Source organism: Lemur catta, chromosome 11 (assembly GCF_020740605.2).
Source record: "Lemur catta isolate mLemCat1 chromosome 11, mLemCat1.pri, whole genome shotgun sequence".
NCBI lineage: Eukaryota > Metazoa > Chordata > Mammalia > Primates > Lemuridae > Lemur > Lemur catta.
Genome location: NC_059138.1, coordinates 54,650,777 through 54,673,639, shown reverse-complemented (window position 1 = coordinate 54,673,639; position 22,863 = coordinate 54,650,777). Strand labels below are relative to the sequence as shown.

General features: G+C 35.2%; 1 protein-coding gene across 3 annotated transcripts in view; it reads right to left on the bottom strand.

Moving 5' to 3' along the window:
- CASD1 (CAS1 domain containing 1) overlaps positions 1-22,211 on the bottom strand; it is a 42,246-nt gene extending 20,035 nt beyond the window's left edge. For 2 of the 3 annotated variants that reach the window (XM_045564364.1, XM_045564365.1), the window contains exons 1-7: positions 21,800-22,063; positions 14,941-15,037; positions 14,263-14,383; positions 6,411-6,455; positions 5,059-5,121; positions 1,687-1,731; positions 1,127-1,250 (exon numbers count right to left, since the gene is read on the bottom strand). In XM_045564364.1, the coding sequence (XP_045420320.1) occupies positions 1,127-1,250; positions 1,687-1,731; positions 5,059-5,121; positions 6,411-6,455; positions 14,263-14,383; positions 14,941-15,037; positions 21,800-21,932 (628 nt within the window). In that variant the 5' untranslated portion in view covers positions 21,933-22,063. Of the gene's footprint in view, positions 1-1,126; positions 1,251-1,686; positions 1,732-5,058; positions 5,122-6,410; positions 6,456-14,262; positions 14,384-14,940; positions 15,038-21,799 lie in introns of all 3 variants that reach the window. The other variant, XM_045564363.1, reaches the window with a different exon arrangement.
- Positions 22,212-22,863: the final 652 nt, after the last annotated feature.

Below are 22,863 nucleotides of genomic sequence, written 5' to 3'. Positions count from 1 at the left end.
CCACATATCATATTTTGTTCTTAAAGTGCAGATGATACCAGGCACCTAATAATTCATTTGTCCATAAAGCTGGCCAAGATAAATAGATTTCCTACCTTATACTTAGTTTTTGAGTCAATCAGTATCTCCCTCAAATTTAAAGAATTTTTGTCCCTTCTCTATGTACACAGCTTTGGGGAAACACTTTTATGTTCTAGCATCTCTTAAGAGTTTAAAAATTTTGGATGCTGGTTTATACCAGTAATAAGACATCAAAACTGGATTATGCAAGATTGCCTAATTAAGAATAGTAACTCTTTTTTTTTTTTCCTCCTGTCACTAATTCTGTAAAGTTTGTTCATACAGTGAGGAGTTGATATTATTTAGGATCAAGGTCTGCTATTCTCTTATCACTTAACAACAAATAATTTAAATTTAATTTTTTCTCAGTAAGAGAAAGGATAACAATGAGTCTGTGAATAAAACAGGGATTATAGAACAAATTATCACCACCCTCTCTTATTCTTTTCATTTCGACATTCAATTTGGAAATAATCATAAGAGTTTCTGACAAACAACTTGAATTGCTAAAATACCCAGGGCATTTCGTATTGTGCTAGGCATTAAATAATGGACATTCAATAAACTCCTGAAACGAGTTAACCTAACAACTACTTTCTCTTAAAGAATTTCATTACCAAGTATAAACTAGATGGTGTGAATTTAAATATATTCTGTCAAATCAAAAGTATATTTACTTCCAACAATTCTAATATGAAACAGTTATTAATATTTTTTCTCTATATTTACCAATCACAATAAATACACTTTGTAAAAAACAAAAAATCAGAGGTAAACATCTCATTTGCCTTTAGGGCTTATCTCTTTGTTATATTCTACAACCATTCTGCCTATTGAGGTTCCTTGGAGGATATTTTTAATTTATTTTTTACTTATTATATTTATTAGTCTGTTCCTTACGCTTAAAAAAGGAAAGCAAATAAATCAAGTTTATTCTACTCTTGCAAACCTTATTTCAAAATTTATTCTCATAAAGCAATAATTTTGTGTCTTAAAACAGGAGATAATAAAAACCTATACCTCAAAATATATACAGTATGACATTTTTTCATTACTCATTCCTTACCTTGTAAGACCCAATAAACATCACTAGTCTTTGCCAATTTTTCTAAAAGTGGTGCTATGGAGGTAATATTCATTTTATATTGAGAAAGCGCTTCATTGCTACCATTGTGAATCTTGATGGACCACTAAGAAGTAGCAAAAATTAAGCATTAATTCAATATTTATCACAGCAAAATTAAAGTACATAATTTACTTATTGTAAGGAGGGTTAATATTTTAAGATAATTCCTATTTTTATTCAACATTAGAATAAAATTTGGTCAAATTATTTCATGAAATGTATAAAGGCAGTTAGAAAAAAGCTGTCATAAAATTAGACTTTCAATGTGTAACACTCAAGAAGAATATATTTTAGTTACAAAATAATACTGATATGTAATACCAAATTTCCTAAGTTCAATCAGGTCTTTTTATTAAAATTCATCAGTCTGATTATAATAGAAATAGCAATTAAAAGATAAGTACAATCAAGAATTCTATTTGACATAATTTAAATTTTTCTTAGCATGTCCTTAAGTGTGAAACAAAAATCATGATGTAAGAATACAGATAATAACTTACTGTGGCAGCTCCTGCTACAATCACATGGGGTTTTGCAATGGAATCCTAAAGGAATAAAAATCTCTATTATAGTGTTATATCCAGTTCAGGGAAAGTAACATTTAATTTTTTTTCCTTAAAATTTAAGTTCTTCCCTCTAAATGCATTTTAAATTTCTAGAATTCTTTCTTATTATTATTCCTATTGTTTTTATAACAAGACAGACATCCAATGCCTAAAATCTTATACGGATACACAGTTATACAGGATAGCATGACATTTGTATGGTTAATTCTTTGGTGTTCTCAAAAAAAAAACAAAAACACTACTGAAGTGTAACATGGCCTAATATTATTCTGAACTCTGAGTAAATTACTTAGAGTAAAGCTCTAGTGTATTATGTCAGTCAATTAAAAGGTATTCATGGAAGCCTACAGGGTACACAGTATAAGTGTTAAATAAAATACAAGGTCAGTGCCCTAAAGAAATATAATCTTTTGGGAAAGCTAAATTCAACATGTAGTTAACAAAATAAACTGATAATTACTAAAGACCACATGTGGGAAAAAAGAAAAAGGAGAAATCCCTAGAAATCTTCACCAAATGCAAATTACAACAGTCTCTCCTTATCCATGGTTTCACTTTCTGAAGTTTCAGTTACCCATGGTCAACTATAGTCTGAAAATATTAAACGAAAAATTCCAGGAATAAACAAATTCGTAAGTTTTAACGTGTCATTTTGAGTGGCATGATAAAATCTCACACCATCCTGCTCTGTCCTGCCCAGGGTGTGAATCCTCCCTTTGTCCAGAATATCCGCACTCTATATGCTACCCACCCAACTGTCACTTAGTAGCCATCTCAGTTATCAGATCCACCATCACAGTATTGCTGTGCTTGCATTCAGATAATGCTTATTTTACTTAATAATGGCCCCAAAGCACAAGAGTAGTGATGCTGGCATACTGTTAATTGGTCTATTATGATGATTATTGCCTTACTGTGATTAATTCATAAACTTTAATATATGTATGTATGTATAGGAAAAAACATAGTATATATTGGGTTTGGTACGATCCCCAGTTTCAGACATCTACTGGGGGTCTTGGAATGTATTTGCCATGGATTGGGGGGACTACTGTATACTATTTATAATATACAGCTATACTATATTATTAGTAATTATATATACAGTTAACTATATATATAGTATAACATGTATATAGTACTTAATAACTTCCCAAGTACTTTCTCTTAAATTATCTCATTTTAATATACAGGATATCTCAAAAGTCCCCATACATAGAGAAAATGGGAAATTGTAGCTAAATGTACCTTAATTTACAAAATATTCGTTATAAAATTTGATAAAATTTTTCCACATTCACCTTTAAAGATCTGTAATCCTGCTGTATCCTACACTTCCCCTATTTTAGCACCTGTCACATTGTTTCCTTAATCACCTATATATATATATGCCACTCATCCAGAAGCTCTTTGAGGGGAATATCATGTTAACCAGTGTATAAACATTGTCTAGCTTAGTACCTAGAATATCACAGGTGATTTATAAATATCTGCTGAATAACAATCTACTTAGAGTCCTCTCAATTCAATGTTGCTTTCATGCCTATAGGCTTCCATAAAGCTGTTCCAGTTAATCTGTGTATCTTTTTCCTAAACCATAGTTCTTCTGGAAATATTATTTCCTCTGTAAAACTTTCTTAGAACATCACCTATATTCTCACCACCTCCCATCCTAAGTGCTTCTATCCATGGTGCTTTCGTTGTTCTTTGTGCTTAATTCTGTGTTAGCCTTTGAATTACCATATCATTATTCATCAGTAAATCACCATTAACAAGACTGAAAATTCCTTGAGGGCTGAGATTAGAGCTAATTCCCAGCCACATTCCTATTATTCAGCACGAAGCTAGCAATAGTACATGGATAATAAAGATGTAGGTCTTTGTAGTCTCAGGATCTTGCAGCTTACTATGGAAATAGTAAAAAAATATATACATACATACATATTCCTTGAATGAATGAAAACCATCAACTAATCAATCTTACGTGACCAAATGACCATCTGCCTAAATAAACTGTATCTTTTCTTTCTCTCAGCAATTATAAAGAGTTTTACAACAGAATCTAAGGCTTCAAAACTAGCTTTAGCAAATTATTAGAGTTGAAAATTTAAATATATAATATTACTCCAGGTTAGTAAATAACTTAAAGATTTTCTGGAATCTTGCAGGACTTACACATTATAATGTATTAATGTTTGTTTAACTGTGAATTGCTACTAATTTAATGGATATACCTTCAGGTCCAGCACAAATAAATGTATAATATATGTTTAAATCATTTTAAATAAACACATAACATTATTCTGTCCTTCTAGACATTTAAAAACATATGAATGAAAGCAAAACACAGTAGGTGAGTGCAGACCTCAATTTACCAGAAAGTTGAATTCTAGAAGTTGTCTACATGTTTATTTTTTAGAAACTTGAACACATTTGCTCAAAGAAACAAGGTTAGAAAATGTGGCTAGGTTTCACGAGATCCTACAAAAGCCTATTTGTTGTATGATATGGCTGCAACACTAAACATTTACTGTGAAGAGAAACAAAAAAATTTAAAAAATTGAAACTGTTGCAGAATAGGTAATTAAGCAAAACAAGGTCAACAAAATTGAATATTGTTTTATCCACCCCAAATGTAAATGCCTTTGGGAAAGAATACAGGTTTAATTAAAGGACTGACAAAGAGCTATACAGAGACTACTGTAGAGATTGTAAAGTGGACTTGTGAGAGCTTTGGGGTTTTCTGAGGTCAACAGCATGTTTGCCTTTATATCTAATTTATCTCCAAACATAAACATAACAGCATGTTTGCCTTTATATCTAATTTATCTCCAAACATGACTACATGAGCTAAAATGTAGTCATCTTGTCTTCTGGGTCATAAATGTAATAATAAAAGAGAATAACGGCTACAAAAACAAAAGTTTCCTAAAGTACCTGGGCATGAGTTTGAAGGACAAGTGGAAAACAATGCTCAAGAGAATGTCTGTTGTGCTGGAAGATTACTTGGGTTTGAATTAGCTAAGCTATAGCACTAATAAAAAGTTTTAAGACTTACAAGTCTGGGGTAAACATAATTTCTCTTAGAGTTAAAATGGTGGTAGCAGGGCAAACACTGGATCAATACTTTCTCTTCTCAGTTAAGTGCTAGAATCAGTCCAGCACAGCTTAGTTGCTATCAACAAGGTAAGTACAAAGTATAGGAGAGCAGGACAGGTCAGCAAAGGGGAGAAAAACCAATGCATGTGGGCTTTTACAATTTGGTTGTTTAAAAAAAAAAAAAAGCCTATATTGTCAAATACTGACCTCAGTCCACACTTTGATACACTGTTTCATTGAACCATTAACTTCTGGATGCCACAGAAAATCCTAAAAGAGAAATGTTAGAAGAAAAGAAAAAGTAAAAGAAACTTTTTTCCCCCAAGTTTCCACACATGGCATTGAAAGAAACTCTTATTTCTGCCGTTCAAAATAAGCATTAACATTTGCTTACAGAGCACTTAAAAGTAACACACCACCCTAAGACTCCGTCATCTCCTATCTCAGTTTGGCAAGAGTCTCACAGCAGTTCTTGTATCTACTTTTTGCCTTTCTCTAATCTACTCTCCACATTTTAGCCAGAGTAATCTTTTAAAAACTTAAAGCTGACCTTGCCACACCCCTGCTTAAGTATTCAGGGACTTTTAATTGCCCTCAGAAAAAAAATCCAGAGTCCTGAAAATTGCTGAGAGGGTCCAGGATCTGGCCTCTGCCTGTCCCTTCTGCCGTTTCTCCTGCCACTTCACCCTTGCTCTCTAAGCCCCCTCTGTGTTCTCGGTCAGTTCCTGGAATGCTCTATGTGTTCCTTTTTCTCTAGGACTTTGCATATACTGTTCCTTCTGCACATAATGCTCATAAACTCTTCCACTGAGCCTAACTAACTCCTCCTTATCCTTGAGGCCTCAGTTAAAATGTCACTTCTTCAAGGAGAAAAACTACTTTCAATTCCTTGCTCTGTATATTCCTAATGCCCCACTTTTTCTTTTCTGCCACCCTTATCCCATTTGTATTTGCATGTAGAGAACTATAAAGATCTGCAGGCATGTTCTCATTCATATGTGGGAGCTAAAAAAATTTAAAAAAGTGAATCTTATGAAAATGGAGACGGTGGTTACCAGAGACTAGAAAGGGAAGGGAAGAGGGGAAAAGGAAGGGCAAAAATCCCCCAAGAATGTAAATGTTTTTTCTTACCATTGATCTGTACACTTAAAAATGGTGAAGCTGGTAAATTATATATGTATATTTTACCCCAATAAAAAAGTTTCAATAAAAAAAAAACCTGCAGGCTGTATTAGGTCAAGGACATTTTTGTCTTGATCCCCATTGAATTCTCATTATGATTGGGAATTCAGAAAATTCACATTCATCCTGAACACACACTGGTTTCAAAATAAGCTACAATTTTGTTTTTCCTGGATAAAATTTTGAGAGATCACATTTTTTTCTATTTTATTACAGAACACAATTCATACAAACTTTTATCTCATTATCTTAATATTCTTAACTACTCTCAAGAATACACTAAAATATACTTAGTATGTACAAAGCATTAGCCTGTATACAAATTAACCAATGCATACAGTTTTGACATTATAATGCCTAGCTTACTATGAACTTACCACTTTAACTGATGCAACCTTGTCTTCAAAAGGAATGTTTTCATGCTGCCATAAAAAAAGGAGACAACAGAGAAACACTAATGTATAGATTAAATTTATGTAAATAACTTCCCCCCTTAGCTGCTTTTATTGATTTATTTTTATGCACCAAATCTCAATTATCTATGTAAACTCAACACAAGGCTAAAAAAACCTACACAGAGAATACCAAAAAATAAATGACACTAGTTAAATTGTTCATATCTAAGATGTAGTTAAAACTTGAACTACAAACAGGCAGATACATGAATATGCCTATATAAATTATCTTTTTGCCAACCTTGTCAGGATTCCAATTTAGTCCTAGTATTACTATCTATGGCAGAGACAGATTACTTCCCTACATTTCCTGAGTCCCTTCAAGTTGGACAGAGCCACATGGCTAGTTCTGGCCAATGCAATATGACTAGATGTGACACGGGTCACTTTCAGGCTGAATTTTCCAAGACAATTTTCTAGTCTCTATCTTACCTTAACCTGATGCAGAGACTGAGGAGACCAAAGGTTCCAAAGTACTCTAGAAAATGACAAAAATACCAACAGCAGAAATCCTTAAATGACTGTGAAGCAAAGCCTCTTGTCAACTCACCTAGGACACGTAGCGCTAAGTGAGAAATTACCTCCTGCTTTGTTAAGACTGTAGAGTGGTTTGCTGCTGCAGCAACATCTAGTCCATTCTCACCAGTATACTAGTATAGGCCCTGACTAAATAGGAATGGACATATATGACTTGAGGTTATTATAGGTTTCACTGTGAAGACAGTATATAAACGGTCCATTTACAGCAAAAATTAAAATTCAGAGAATACAACTTCTTGTAACCGAGTGTTCCATATAAAGAACGGAAATCCTTTCAGAGTTAGAAATCTTAGGTAGGATGGGGGTCAGGGTGGTCAAGAAGAAGCTAATTCTGCTCCTAAAACCAAAGTTGAAACGTTTTCATTTATTTAACCAGACAAATGGAAATACTAGGTTGAACAAAATCACACAGGTCTTCTCTTTCTTCTACCTCACCCCTAATCTTTTAAAAATTTGTCCTTAGAGAAATAATGTATTATGAACTGTCTTTTTTTTTCTTTTTTGTTTTTTTCTTTTATTAGAAAGACACACCTATGGTTGTAAATGAACTTTCTTTTTCTTCCTTTTGCATTGCTTAGTATATTCAACTCAATTTCTTTCTTCTTTTCCTTTATTATTTTAATATAATATTTGATATATACAAAAAGTCACATATGAAAGTCACAAAGCACACAAAAGAATAATAAACACTCATAAATCCATGACACAAATCAGAGCATTACCAACACACTGAACTACCTATGCTTCCTCTCCCTATCTTAACTCCCCGCTTCATCCAAAGAAAACCAGTATCATGCATTTTGTATTTACGCTTTGCTTGTTTTTTTAAAAAATATAGTCTTATATATATATATGAATCTTTAAATGATATATTGTTTAGTGGTGTTGTTGGCCTTCTCTCCAACTTTTAATTTTGAAAAATTTCAAAGTTATAGCAAAATTGACAGAATTAAATGAACTCCCCTAACCCTTTACTAATTGTTAACATTTCTTTTTTTTTTTTTTGAGACAGAGTGTCACTTTGTTGCCCGGGCTAGAGTGAGTGCCGTGGCATCAGCCTAGCTCACAGCAACCTCAGACTCCTGGGCTTAAGCGATCCTACTGCCTCAGCCTCCCTAGTAGCTGGGACTACAGGCATGAGCCACCATGCCCGGCTAATTTTTTTTGTATATATATTTTTTAGTTGGCCAGATAATTTCTTTCTATTTTTAGTAGAGACGGGGTCTCACTCTTGCTCAGGCTGGTCTCGAACTCCTGACCTCGAGCGATCCACCCGCCTCGGCCTCCCAGAGCTAGGATTACAGGCGTGAGCCACTGCGCCCGGCCTGTTAACATTTCTTATACCAGCTTCATCTCTTTTCCTCTCTCTACATACACATACACTGTATAGAGTTTTTCTCTTTTGCTGAACTATGTGAAACTAAATTTCAGAAGTCATAACAGTTCATCCTTAAATACTTAAACATGTATCTGCTAAGAACATGGACATTCTCCCACATAACTATCATACCATAATCCCACATAAGAAATGTGAAATTGATAAAATATCTCATTTTATATATAGTCCACATTCAAATTTACCCAATTACCCAACAATATTCTCTTGATAGCTCTTATATTTTAATCTACAATCCAATTTAAATCAGATATCACATTTAGTTGTCATATCTCTTTAGTCTCATTTAATCTAGAACATTCCCTGACCTTTAAAAGCTTATATATATCAATCAATTTATTATATCAATATTGTTTTTGTTAATATCAAATATTTTTATTATTTTTGTGGAATCTAAGTCAGTTAATGCAATACGCCAAGATCTCTAGATTATAAATAGCACTGATAGTTACCTTCCTGTACATGTCTCTTAATATACGAGTAAGCATTTCCTTAATAGTTCCATAGATTCATACACTATACAAGTGTCTACATTCACATGATAATGCAAATTATTTTCTGAAGTGTCTGGAACAATTTAAACTGTCATCAACAGTTTTTAAGACATCTACTGATACATAGCGTAACACATCTTGTCAGATTTCATATTTTTTGCTATTGTCAGACTTAATTTCTGCCATTAAAGTAAGTATAAAATGATATCTCATCTACAGTCTTAATTTACATTTCCCTGATTACTAATGACATTAAGGATCCTTTAGCTTTACATATGGATTCATGTTTCCACTTCAGTAAATGCCTGGGCATGCCTACCCCCACCCCTTTTTGTCTATCGGGTTGTCTTTTTCATGAATTCGTAGTTCCATATATTTCTTGGATATACATTGCAAATATCTTCTCCCAATTGTAGTGTGTCATTTTTCCAAGGTATCTTTTGATGAACAGATACTCTTAATCTTAAGGTATGTGAATTTATCAATTCTTTACTTTATGGGTAGTAATTTTTGTTTCTTTTCTAAGAAGCTTTTCCCTCCCTTAAGGTAATGAAGATATTCTCCTGCATTTTTTCTAAAGGTTTCAAAGTTTTGACTTCCATATTTAAGTCTAAACTCATCTAGAAATGATTTTACTTGATGATGTGAGGTAGGAATTCAATTTCACTTTTTTCCATGCACCAACTGCCTTTGCAACATTAATTGAAAAGACCTTCCTTTCCCCAAGGATCTTCAATGGCATATCTGTTACTAATTAAGTCTTTGTATACACATATGTCTATTTTAGAGCTCTATATTCTATTCCACTGGTTTCTTTAACTCTGTACCAATATCACACTGTCTTAATTACTACAGTGTTAAACTAAATCTTGATATTGCAGATCAAGTCGTCTCAACCTTGTTGTTCAGATTTTTTTTTTTTTTTTTGGTTATTCTTGGTCTACTGCCCTTCTATATAAAATTTAGAATCAACTGGTAAAGTTCCACAATAAATTCTCTTAAGATTTATTGGCGATTACATTGAGCCTACAGATCAATGTGGAAATAACTGACATCTTTACAATATTGAGTCTTCCCATCCAGGAATACAGTATATATCTTCTATTTAATTATGTCCATTTTACACTGTCTTTCAATAAAGTTTTGTGGCTTTTCTGCATACAGATAGTCCACATTTGTATTATTCCTATGTAACATAGTTTTTGTTACTACTGCACATGACGTATTTTAAAAACATTTTTAACTTTATATTGCTGACATGTAGATATGCAATTAATTTTTAATAGTTTTATTGAGGTATCAGAATTTATTTTTGTATGTTCATCTTATAATCAACTACCTTGTCAAAATCTTTATTATTTCTAATAAATTTTCTACAGATTCTCTGGGATTTTCTATGTAGAGAATTGTATGATATCTTATGGACTCCTAAGTTTATTTTTTCCATTTCTTACATCTTTAAATTATCTTTCTTTGGCAAGAACCTCTAATATAATGTTGAATAGAAGCAGCAGTAATGGATATCTTTGTCTTTTTCCTGATTTTAATGGAAATGTGTCTACCATTCCACCATTAAGAACATTTACTGTAGACTTCTAGAGTTTTCATCAGGTTAAATTTGAATGTAAAGTAACTTACCTAAAAGAGAAAGAATGATGCCAACTCTCTGATATTGTTGGGACTTGCTTAATGACATAATATATGGTCAAAAAAATGTTCCATATGTGCTTTGAGAAAATATATTCTCTAATTTTAGAGTATATTCTCTAAGTTACTGAGCTATAAGCTTGTAAAATCATGTATGTTAATTGTCTCCTATAAGTTTACTAGTTTTATTTGCCTATCCTATTATTAATTGAGAGACCAGTGAGCAATTGTCCCACTAGGCAGGATTTGTCAATTTCTCATTGCAGTTAGATTAATTTTTGCTTTATAAATTTTAAACCCAATTTATTAGATACCTACAAGTTTAAAATCTTAGTGATTTGAACTCTGTGTCATTAGAAAGTGACTTTCTGTATGCCTAATAATGATTTTTACCTTAAAATCTATTTTGTATTGTATTAATATGGCTTATCTTTCTTTAATAAGCATTTGTCTGGTGAATCTTTTTTCATTTTTAATTAAAACCTTCCCAAGTCCTTTTATTTTATTAATAGATATATCTTTTTAAGCAGCAGAAAGTTCTTTTCAAAAACAATCTGGAAATCCGTGTTTAGCTCACAAGTTTAGGCTACTTGCATTTATGTTGATTATAAATGTTTCTACCATCTTAGTTTTTGATTTCTATCCTCCCTACACATACATAGTTTTTATATACCTATATGTAAAATGCTTTTTACATATATACATGTTTGTGTGTATATATGTATATCACATGTGTGGATGGGTATGTGTGTATAATACATATTTGGCATTAGATGAGTATAATTTTTAATTTTTTTCTTCTTCTGCGTTGTAATTTATACATTTTAATTCTGTTATTTTAGTCTTTACCCTTGAAGTTTTACTGTACATCTTTAACTTAAGTTTTAAAGGAAGACAATATCTTAGAGCATACAGAGTACATTAGAACACTTTAATTGTGCTCATCTCTCTCTGGCTTACGTGGTATTATTGGTCAGTTCTTTAGTTCTGTCTTTTCGCTAAGTGCAAAAAGACACTATTATTTTATACAGTGTTTAGATTTGCATACATGTTTATTATTTTCTTTAACCATTGCTTCTTATATTTCAGATCATTTTTTCTAAACATTTCCTTCCTTCCTGATGTTTATCCTTCAGAAACTCCTTTAGTACAAGTCTGTTTGGTAGTAAACCCTCACAGTTTTTGTATATCTGAAAATGCCCTATATTTTGAAAATAAAGAAATTTTTATGCTAGGTATACAATTCTAGGTTGAAACTTACTTTCTCTCAGAACTTTAACGCTACTATTCTACTGTCCTCTGGCTTCCAATATTGTTACTGAGAAATATGCTGGCCCAAAGCTTAACTTTCTACATACAGGAAACTACAGCTATTGGCATTTGCCTTCAGGGCAACCTGAACAGTTCCTGCTTGTCTGTTATCATTGTTCTCATCTCTGGTTTTGCCTCATAGTTTGTTTCTTTTTGAAGAGTGTCTTCCATTTCCTCAAAGTCAAGAAATACATCCACAGTATTTTTCAAAATCTGTGCTGTAGTTGGTTTGAAGTAGAAGGAGCCTCTAGAGTATCTAGCCTGCCTTATGGCTGGAAGCAACATAAAATGGGTTTCTTTACTGCAAGACTTCTCAAGTTTTCAATATCCTAGCCTAAACTAAAACCATCTAAGAGGGAGATATGATACCCCGCTCTGCCCAAATTCATTTGACCAAAGCTTATCACAGAACTAATTTTTCACAAAGTATAATTTGAAAAAAACAATCTAGCTCTAATGTCTCTTAAAAAAAAATTGCCTCAATACAAAAAAGAAATCAAATTCAAACAAAGAATTATCTTCAATACTCCCATTCCACCCAAACAAACCCACACACTGGCTTTAAAAAAAATTAACAATAAGCTTTTACAATATGTCAGACTGTGCTAGGCACAAGAAATGTATTAAAAAATAATGATGATGATACGCAATTTCTGTTCTTGAGATGCAGAGACAAGAGAATATATAAAATATAATTTGGCAAATGCTCTACTAGTAGTTTGAATTAAATATTTTCTTGATAACTGTCTCTTTAAACTTGGAACTCTCCTTACTTGTTTCTTTTTAAATGCATTTTTAAATTAAAATGTATCTTGTTTGGCAATTTTGGGATAACTGGACACCCCTAGAAATTAAAAACTGGAAACCTACATGTTATAACTGGGGCTAAGAAACAATGTGCCATATTGTGTCTACGTTTAGCTTGACTAAACCATTATAGCTTTTTCCAACTACCTGTTGCCAAATCTATTACTCCAATTTTCAGAAAGTCACACAATGCTAAGTTCAAAAATATTAAAACTTTCTTTGAAATCAGAAATCTTTTTAAAAGTTTACTAAAGATTTTTATTTTAAATAATATTTTCATATTATTAAATAGTTCTAATTCTTCTGTATAATTTTGTATAAATACAATGGAAAATACATTTATAGAAATGAAAAGTTAACTTTATTGTTCGCATGATTCAAAGAATAGTTCCTAAGGACTTAGGACCCTTTAGCATCATTACTATGTGAATAGCAACTTAGCTGGGAAGGCCCTAAGTTTTCAAATCCTTACCACAGGGAAAATTCATGTATATAGGCAGATTTTCATAAATTCATGAGCTACTTCCCTTACAATTCAGAACTTTCATGGAGTCTCCTTTTCTCCCCTTGCCACTCCCCACTCCCAACTGTATGCTGTTTGAAGACAGGGGTTAGAACCCTGGATTACTTTAAAATGTATAAACAAAAGGATATGATGAGATAATCCACCAAAAATACATTAACTAATTAATTAACATATAAAAAGATATTAATCCTTATTAGTTTTCAAAGAAAGATATATATTCAAAATGAGACATTTTCAAACAAAATCAATAGCAGAAATTTATTGCATTGTTATTTTAATTTATAGCATGATCACCCAGTGCCAGAAAGGTTTCAGAAATTAGGCCCCAATATATACTGCTAATTAAAATATAAATTGAAACAATTTGGTAATGTAATGATAATTTTTAAAATGTTTATATTCTTTAACCTAATATTTGCATTGTAGTGATCCCATCCTAAGGAAATAATTTAAAAAGCAAAGTCTTCACACAAAGAAGTAACTGAAAACATCCTTTTTTACTGCAAAAAATTAGGAAACTAAAAAAACCTAAAAAAAAGAAAGATTATATAAAATTACATTATATCCACTCAATAATATGTTGCCATTAAGAAGATACTTAAGTTGATTATATAATATGGGTGAATTATGATAAGTGGTAGGGAAAAAAAGCAAGATATAAAATTACACATGCTAAAAGATTACAAGTACAGTTTAAAAAAAAAGACCGAAAAGAAATCTGGCAAAATATTAATAGGAGGATAAGAAATTATATTTTCTCTTTGTCTTCTTTCTGAGAAGTTTTTGAAAATTTTTCCATGGTAAGAATTTATTATTTCTAAAAACTAAAAGTTTACTAAGTTAATAAAAAGCTTGCCAATACCTTATCCATCTCTGCTTTTTTTCATGCTCCCCATTATAGCAAATCGCGTTTCTTTCCCCTACCATTCCCGAAGTCAAAATAAAACTTTTCCTGTTGCTACTGTTGCTCTGGAGAGACGCATTCTTCCTATAACTATTCAGTTAGTTAACTTCTACAACAATACCCTACAGAAGGGAATAGACAAGTTTTACCTTATTTCCTTCTTCTTTGAATTGGGGATTAATTATTTTTACAAAAGAATAAAACAACTGACGAATTCTGGAATCTCCAATAAATGCAATATGTTTATCTACAAGGCAGTTCTTTGCTTCGCTGAAATCAACAAAGAAACATTACAATAAGTAAAATCAGCATATTGGCATTTCGAAAGCACATGGTTTATAAAAAAAGTTGCACAGGATTGTTACACATATGGTTATGTTGCTTCAGAAGTGGGTAGCCAGGTTTGTGTAACTTACCAGTCCCATGTACCTATGATCAACTAACTCTCAATAATAACAGCCGCATTCGTTAAATGTTTAAGATGTATTCTAACTCTATTAAGTGCTCTATATCTACTATCTCTTAATCCTCAGAATGGCACCAGTAGGTAGGCATCCAAATTGCAGAGCAAGAGTCCTTTGCTCAAGGGCTATTGCCTTAAGCCTGATTACCTCTCACCTGAGATAAAGCAGCTAGGCCAAAACTCTTTCCCTAAAGCTTTAGGGCAGGAATCTTTATTTGGAATCAGCACTATCCCTACCCTCAGTCAGTAAGTCTCTACCCCCAAATAGAGGAGAAAGTACTCTCTTGTTTCATCAACCCCTCTCCACTAGACATTAAGACCCTTTCTAGAAAAGAAAACAAACAACAAAATGAAGAAGTCATACCTGATTTTGTACTTATGCATCATACAACTGTGAGGCTGCCAAACTTTCTCTCCAAGAAATCTGCCACTTGAGAGAAGGTATTCACATGAATCATTGCCTATAACAGTTAAATACAACAGTAGTATAAGCAATAGTTAAATTTTTGTAAGTTGGCTATCTTGACCCTATTCAAGGTCCCTGAGATCAGCAAGTACAGGTTTCTATGTTTTGCTATACTTTCCAGGTGCATATTACCCATTCACGAGAAGCATGATAAATATTAATACATTAATATCCAAGAGGGTAAGAGCTACTAATGGTTTATACTTCAACTTGTAAAAGACTCCTAGCTCCTAAATGCTACATTCACTACTTTGGCAGTTCCTTCTGCTTCGGAGTTTTTTCCCAGGGACATCAGCTCAACCTCAAACCAGCCTTTACATCTGATTATCATTCCTACTTCCAGCTGAGAAAGAAAAGTTAAGGGATAAAAGAGAAGACTTTGAAAATGACTTCCTAGTCAACTATTATAATGCATAGTGCATTAGCATATCTGGAGTCCTGGTTTTAAACACAAAGTTCCATAACTAGGAAATCCCTCAGTCCCATGTAAACTAGTACAAAGAATCACTCTACTTCCTTTGGACATTTTATTGTACAATAGTTAAATATACATGACCAAAGGGGTTAAAAAACGGTTTGGAGGCATTTAAGTTTAAATATGTCAAACAAATGAAGGAAAAATTATATATTTAGATTAACATGGGATTATAATGAAATATAAATATTATTGATTAATCTCTAGTTTCTTATTAACAGTCAACAGCAAGCTATATTTGTTTGACAATTAGTTATGGTCAGGCTAAGGAGTCCGGTAAGAGAAATACTACAGAAAAAAAATGGTAATGTGAACCTTTCAGGGTGGAGATAGGAAGACCCAAAAGTATTTAAAGTAGAAGAACACATCTCTTTTCTCAATCCAATTATTCATCTATCTGGCCAAAATATAGACAAAAGGTGATACAAATGCAAGACAAGTATGTATAAACACTGAAAGTATTGTTGCCTCAGTGTCACAAATTCTAAAGTAGAACAGGAAGGAAGAGTAAAAATGCTGCATTATCTTGGTGGAAAACTGGATAAAGAAAGCAGGAGAAGGAAAGTAGGATATCAATTATTAAATTTTTATAATTATATATGTAACCTGAGCAGAATTTGTTCTTTTTTTTGTATTTCAAAGATTAATAACCTATCTCTAAGTAAACTACAAATAATTAGTTCTTAATTATTCCTAATTTTTAAAAACTAATTCTAGTTCTAAAAGAAAATTAAGGTACATAAATAACCAAGGATGAGTAAAGAAAGAACTGCAGGAACACACAATTAAGTTATTTTCCTAAAAACAGCACTTCTGCAGCATTCTTTTATAATAGCCATATAATAAAATCCTATTAAAAATCTAGTAAATATTTAAAATTAAGGTGAAAATTCCATTGTTTATAGCATTTCTATCTCTTTAAACACATCTATTAAACCAACTTAAAGTTTGTAACACACCTATTTTCTAAAAGTTATAAGCTACAAATATCTAGGTGTTAGTTCTGTAGTGTTTTTATTCCTTTTATTTCTTCTTTCTCCCTTCCTTTTTTTTTTTGCTTGTTATTTTTGTTTTTTAAATAAAAGCCTAGAAAGAAACACACCTTGATCAATATTCAGTGTCTGAGATTATATTATTTGTGATGCATCTGTATGGGTTATCAATATGATTTCATGGAGATGGAAGTGCCACACCAACATCTTTAAAATAGTCAGTCTTTTCTCACCAGAAAATGTGTTTAAAATGCAAACTTCTTTTCCTCCTCAATACTACTACCCACACCTTGTTTCTCAGTAGCTGAGCTATTGGAAAACAGCTCTAATCTGATTACCACATATTAGAAAAACCCCATAGCAAAAAAGATTTGAAGTTGTCACTAACCAAAAGGCACTATAAACACAGTATTTTAGAGGCTACTGATCTTTCCAAGAAAGAAATTCTTAATTTGTTAATGAATGGTAGTTGACAGTGACTCAACGTATTTCTTAATGCAAAGGTTTTTTACAAACCTTATATCTGAAATTAATTTATCTGTCTCTGTATCATATCAGTTAGGGTCCAGTTAGAAGACAGGAACTACACCAGTTATTTTAATACAGAGAATCTAATATAAAGAATTGTTAGAGAAATAAAAGATTTGCTAACTAGACAACTGAAAAGGCAAGAAGAGAATGGCTTTTTTATATTTGTCAGCAAAATAATAAAAATATTAGTAATAATAAAGACTATTGTGATCTGATTAAAATAAATTAACCTGATCCATAAAATAAAACTCCACAAAATGGCATACTCTAAAACAGGTTCTCTTTTCTTGGAAAGAAAATATTTTTTAGATCAAATCACTATATATAAATCTAGATATTAAAATAACATGCCACGTTTTTATTTATACTAACTATATGTAAATATCTGCTGGCAAGTATTTTCCTTTCCAAATTTACCAAAAACAAAACAAAACAAAAACAGTCATTATTTTCAATTGCCTAGTATAATTTTGATAGCTACTTTAATACAACCAACATGAGATGAAAAGTTGCCAAGTGTTCAGATAAATCCAGTGAGGAACACAATAAAAAAAAAGCAACTAAAGGGGTAGAATTTTCTACTTCAGCTATCTCCAACACTACGATTATGTAGATGAATGGCTCACTGTCTTCCTCTTTATTCTGTTATTATAAGTATAAGCATTCTGGTTTGTCAGTCTACAGTCTCAGGTTTTCATGCATGATTTTTCTATAATAGAAAGATACCTAAAAGCAAACAAAATAAACAAATAAAAACAAGCTGAAAAACAAAGTTTAACAACTAAAGAAAACATCTGATGTCCTAAATAAACCACAACATATATTTTCCTTTGAACAGAATACCTCTGGCACACTGCACCTTTAGACTGAGTCACTCTACTAAAGCTCTGTGTTTCCTACTACCAACCATGAAATACCAGACCATTAAGTTTGGAATATAGTCTGCAGAATATTTTGTTTGTCTAAAATTCAGCAAATTATACTTTAGCCTGTGCTGAAAATCATCATTAAACTTTTTCCTTAGACAAGCTAGGAATGTATCACCACAAGTGATGTCATATAAATCGGGACCTTTCTAAAACTCGAAGAAAAGGCAAAGAGACCTAGCCCTGCATCTTTCTTGCTTTAATTTCTGAAGCTTTCAACTTACTTTCCTCCAAAACATGCAATAACGTTTAACATTGGCATTTAATATGCTTAGTGACAAAAAAAGGAATTCAATTTCAACAAAATTAAGGCATTTGAATTCAGTTAACTTTATCAATTTAAAAAATTAAAATTTATCCAGATTGGAACTATCCTTAAGGCTACAGATAACTGGCCTCCTGTCACAGAAATGATGTTTTTAATCTGTAATCACATTACTAATAGACATTTTGTGATTCAGTAATGTGAGATATTTATAAAATTTAGAAAAAATAGTTAATAGAGTAATTATTTTTAAAATGTCATTCTACTATATTATGTGAAGATAATATTAATAATACAAAAAAACCCCTACTTTCTAAAATAGAGACTAGAACATGAAATTCAATTAAAGCCACAAAAGAACCAAATGCAAGGAGGAAAATGGGAGAAAATAAGAACTTTGAAAATCTAGTTATCCATAGTTATTCACAGAGTTCCTACTGTGTGTGAGGCTCTAATGATTTAAAGATGAATAAGATACTCCTGGAAGCTCACAGTTTGTGTGGGGAGGTAGATACCAATTATTACAATACAACATGATAAGTATGTACAAGTTGCATGGCAGAACTGAATTCCTAATTCCTACTTCTGTAGTGGTGACATTTGAACCAGGCCTTGAAAAACCTGTACTTTCTTTTCAAGGGGAGAGAGGTCATTGCAGGAAAAGAAAATCAGGTATCTGTGCGATGTATAAAAGGGCAAAGCATGTTTAGACTGTGAGCCTGGAGTTTAGGAAGAATAAGGAAAAAACAAAGGTAACAAAAAGTAGGCTCAGGTCAGATTTTGAAGTTTTATACATACAACTTTTAGAAAAGTAATCTCTTAGCTGGGAAGGAAAACCCTTGGCTAGTACTTTGAGGTTCACTTAGTGTTCCTAAATTGTTTAACCCATGGCTCCCTGGAAAATGCTTTCTCATCTCATCTTCTATACATTTCCACTGTCTAAGAAGCTCTGTTAAAGGCAGAATATAACATGAGGCAGACTAACTGGGTTCTAAATCCTAGCCCACTCACTGACTAGTTGTGAATCCTTAGGCAATTTACTTAACCTCTCAAGCCTCATCTTTAAAATCTAAATAATACAGTAATTCACTCAATCTAAAACCATTGATTGTAAGACACATCATCATTTTATGTCATAGTAAGAAAAAATGTTACCAATTAAACTTTGACATGCAATCAAAGTTTTAAAGACTCATCCTGATTACAGAGATGTTAAAAATGGGGGTTGAGGGATGAAATATGCTAATTTAATCTACCTCACAGAAAGGCTGTATAGACAAAATGAATTAAAACATGTGAAACCCTTAGTAGAACAGTTCCTGGCATATAATAAGTGTTCAGTGTTAGCACACAGTATCTGCCAAGCTTTACTTTCTGTAGTGTGTAATTTTCCTTTTATTTTCCGTAGTTTGTAAAGCAAGAGATACTGAACATGTATATGCAAACTACATTCACTTTAACATGCCTGAAACAGACCCATACCCACACATCCAAGATCCTAATACCCAGTCTAAACCTGTTCATCTAATATAAGGTCCTTTGTTATTCTAAAGATTTATGATGTGATTCAAATGTATGGTTACCCTCGTGTGAAGAGCATTGCACCTGACTCAGTTTGACACTGTCAACGCATGAAGATGGCTAAAATGTTCCTGTTAAGATGTTTATTTTTCCTAGTCTTTGGCTCAAGTTCTTGACATTCAGTCTGGGCAAGTATAAACACCAGGTGTACTGCTTCACACTTAAGGCACAGAAGCACCTATGGAAACTGATGACTTGCTTCTGAAGGAGGCTTTACAAACAATCCCAGATTGCTACGCTGACTCATAAGGTCCCATCTGACATTCTATTCTCCCTGCTGATGACACATCTTGATAAGATGAAATATACACTCTAAATATAAAAATTAGTATTCCAAGCTTATCAAAAGAGAGAAAGTACAATCATAAAAGGAGGGGAGTTTAGATGTTAACCTTTAGGACAGTAGTACTGCAGTTATAAAATTTATCCCTACTACTATCACATACACAAAACTGAGTAAAGTTACTGTCATACCAAATTCACATAAAATGATTAATAGTAGTTAAAAGAAATATTTCCTCAAAATCACCACAAATCAATGCATCAGTATTGCTACTTTTATTTTGCATTTCAAAGAAAATGCTGGACTTCTATCACAGTGACTGCAGATGAACCAAGGCCCTGCCATGTCATATGGCTGTGATCTGCAAGTGCCTGGAGGAAAGAGGCCAAAAGAATATACTCTAACTTTCTGTATCAATTTTGTATATTTAATCTGAAGAGCTGTTCACCCAGTATGGTACTAGAGTATAAGATTTTTAATCCTCAGGAGTTGGAGGAAATAAAGCAGCATAATTGATCAAAATGTTCTATACTTTGAAAGATCTCTCAGGATGAGAAGGCAGCTCAGATTCCAGTACCATGTTTACTGGATATTTTGCCAAAGTGGGTGTGAAGTTAAATGGGCACAGCGTTAATGTGCACCTGTCCATTACACATTACATCTTGACTAATTAATCTCACAGTCACCAAGAGCTGTCCAGATAATGGCTTTGATAGTATTAAGAGCCAAAAAATAAAAGATCCTATCATTATTAATCTCTCTCCTCCTGCCAGGCATTTTTACAGAGGGGAAAAAAATCAATCAACAAGGACAAGTAAATATCCCACGATTACTGAAAGATAATTCGTTCTGAAATAAGGAGGTCACACTTCTTTTTTCCCTATACACCAATTTCAAAACCCATAGCTAAGGGCCTGCTTTCATATAGTTTACAACTTGATTTCACCGCCCACCTTTACTCCTGTCAACCCTTAACTTCTTTTCAAAAATCTGCCCCAGTGCCTTTACTTTGCAAAAAGTTTGCAATCTGAACCCTTTAAATGTTTCTGGATCATAAAGGTTGGGTGGCACCTCCTCCATTGGCCACAGGCGTCTTTGCCAGCTGTCACCCTTTTGGCAAAGGAAAATGGGGCGGCCCTTGCCGCTGTCCAACAAACAGCCTAGCCCTGCTGTTACAGGGCAGAGGCCCGATTAAACGAAGGCTAAGGAGCCGGATCCTTAGAAGTAGGATCTGCGACCCCACTCTTAGCAGAGGTGCCCCTTGCAGGGCGACCTTGCCTGCACGCGCCGGGGGCTGCCCCCCAGGGCTCCCCCCTAGGGCTGTCTGTCCGACCTGCTGCACTAGAGCCCGGGTTCTGGAGTGTCTCCCCGAGCCCAGAGCGCACAGGAGACAGACTCCGGCAGACCCCTGGGCCAGGCCCGAGGTTGGCACCCCCGACCTCAGCTCTGGCGGCCGGGGGGGGGGTGCCCACAACCACTGGCCCTCGTCCTGTGGCAGCCCACACTGGGGTCCGCTTTGTTGGCCTGGGGCGCCAGCCCGCCGCTGGGGACACCTGGGGGCACGTGGGGGCACCGCCTCCCCGGCCGGCCGGGCGGGAGGGAGGCCGCGTGGGCGTGGGCGTGCGCCGGGCGAGAGGGGCGGCCTCCAGCCTCCGCGTCGCCGCCTCCCCCCGGCCGGCCCGGGCAGGGGGAGGGCCCGCTCACCTCGGTAGCGGCGGGAGGCGAGGTGGCACGCTGCGAGCAGCAGCACAGCCACCAGCGCTAGCACCTTGGCGCTCCTCACGCTGAAGTAGTGGTTGATCTCCCGCTTGCCCATGTTGTAGGCCAGAGCCGCCATCTTGGTTCCTCCATGACAACAGTGCGCGGCGGAGCGGGGAAGGGGCGCCGCACAGGGGCAGCACTGGGGCTGCCGCCGCTGCAGCCAGGCGAGGAGCCGCCGCCAGCGCCCGCGGCCTCCACTCGCGCCCCCCGAAGGGCACCCTGACCCTACGGCCGCGGCGCCCCCGGCCTCCACCTGCCCCTCCTCGGCCGCGGCCGACTCGGCGGCCTCCCCCCAGCCCCGCCGCCGCTGCTCCGCCGTGCCGGTTCCCCAGGCGCCCTGGACGCCTGTCTCCTCCCCTTCCTCCTCCTCTTTAGCCTCCTGCCTTAATAGCGGCTGCGCCTGCGAGGGGGGTCCGGATGCCCAGTGCTCCGGGGTCACGGGCCCCAGCCAGACCTCCGGGGTCACTGGGTCACGGGTGCCGGCGGGTGGTGGCGGCGGCGGCGGCGGCGGCGGTGGCAGAGACATGGCAGTGTGGGGAGAGGGGACCAGGGATTGCAGCCTGGCCGGGAGCGAGCCCCAGGGCTGTCTCCTGGTTTACTAGGCGCTACCTGAGCCCAGGTGGGGGTAATAGAACCACAGTTCCGGGAGAAAAGTACACATTGCCCCACTCCCGCCTTCCCCAGCACTCCCTTTACTGAGCCTGCTACTCCCTGAACCGGCCCAGCGGGATGCGAAGGCCACGGCAGCGTCTCCGGGCTTATTGTCAGGCCAGCCGTGACCCGTCGGGTCAGCCTGGCTGCCACCAGGTGCTGGCCAGCTGTGGGGATTGCTGGTAGTCCCAGCACCCAACCGATGAATAAGACCAGTCTTGACACCTAAGTCACTGCTTGGTCCGTTTCTCTTGAAACTTTTTTTCTTTTAATGGTTTTGGTTTGCCCAGTTCCGATGGGCCAAGGTACACCAAAGTACAGAATGGAAGGGACAGAAGGAACCTAAATTAGTGTAG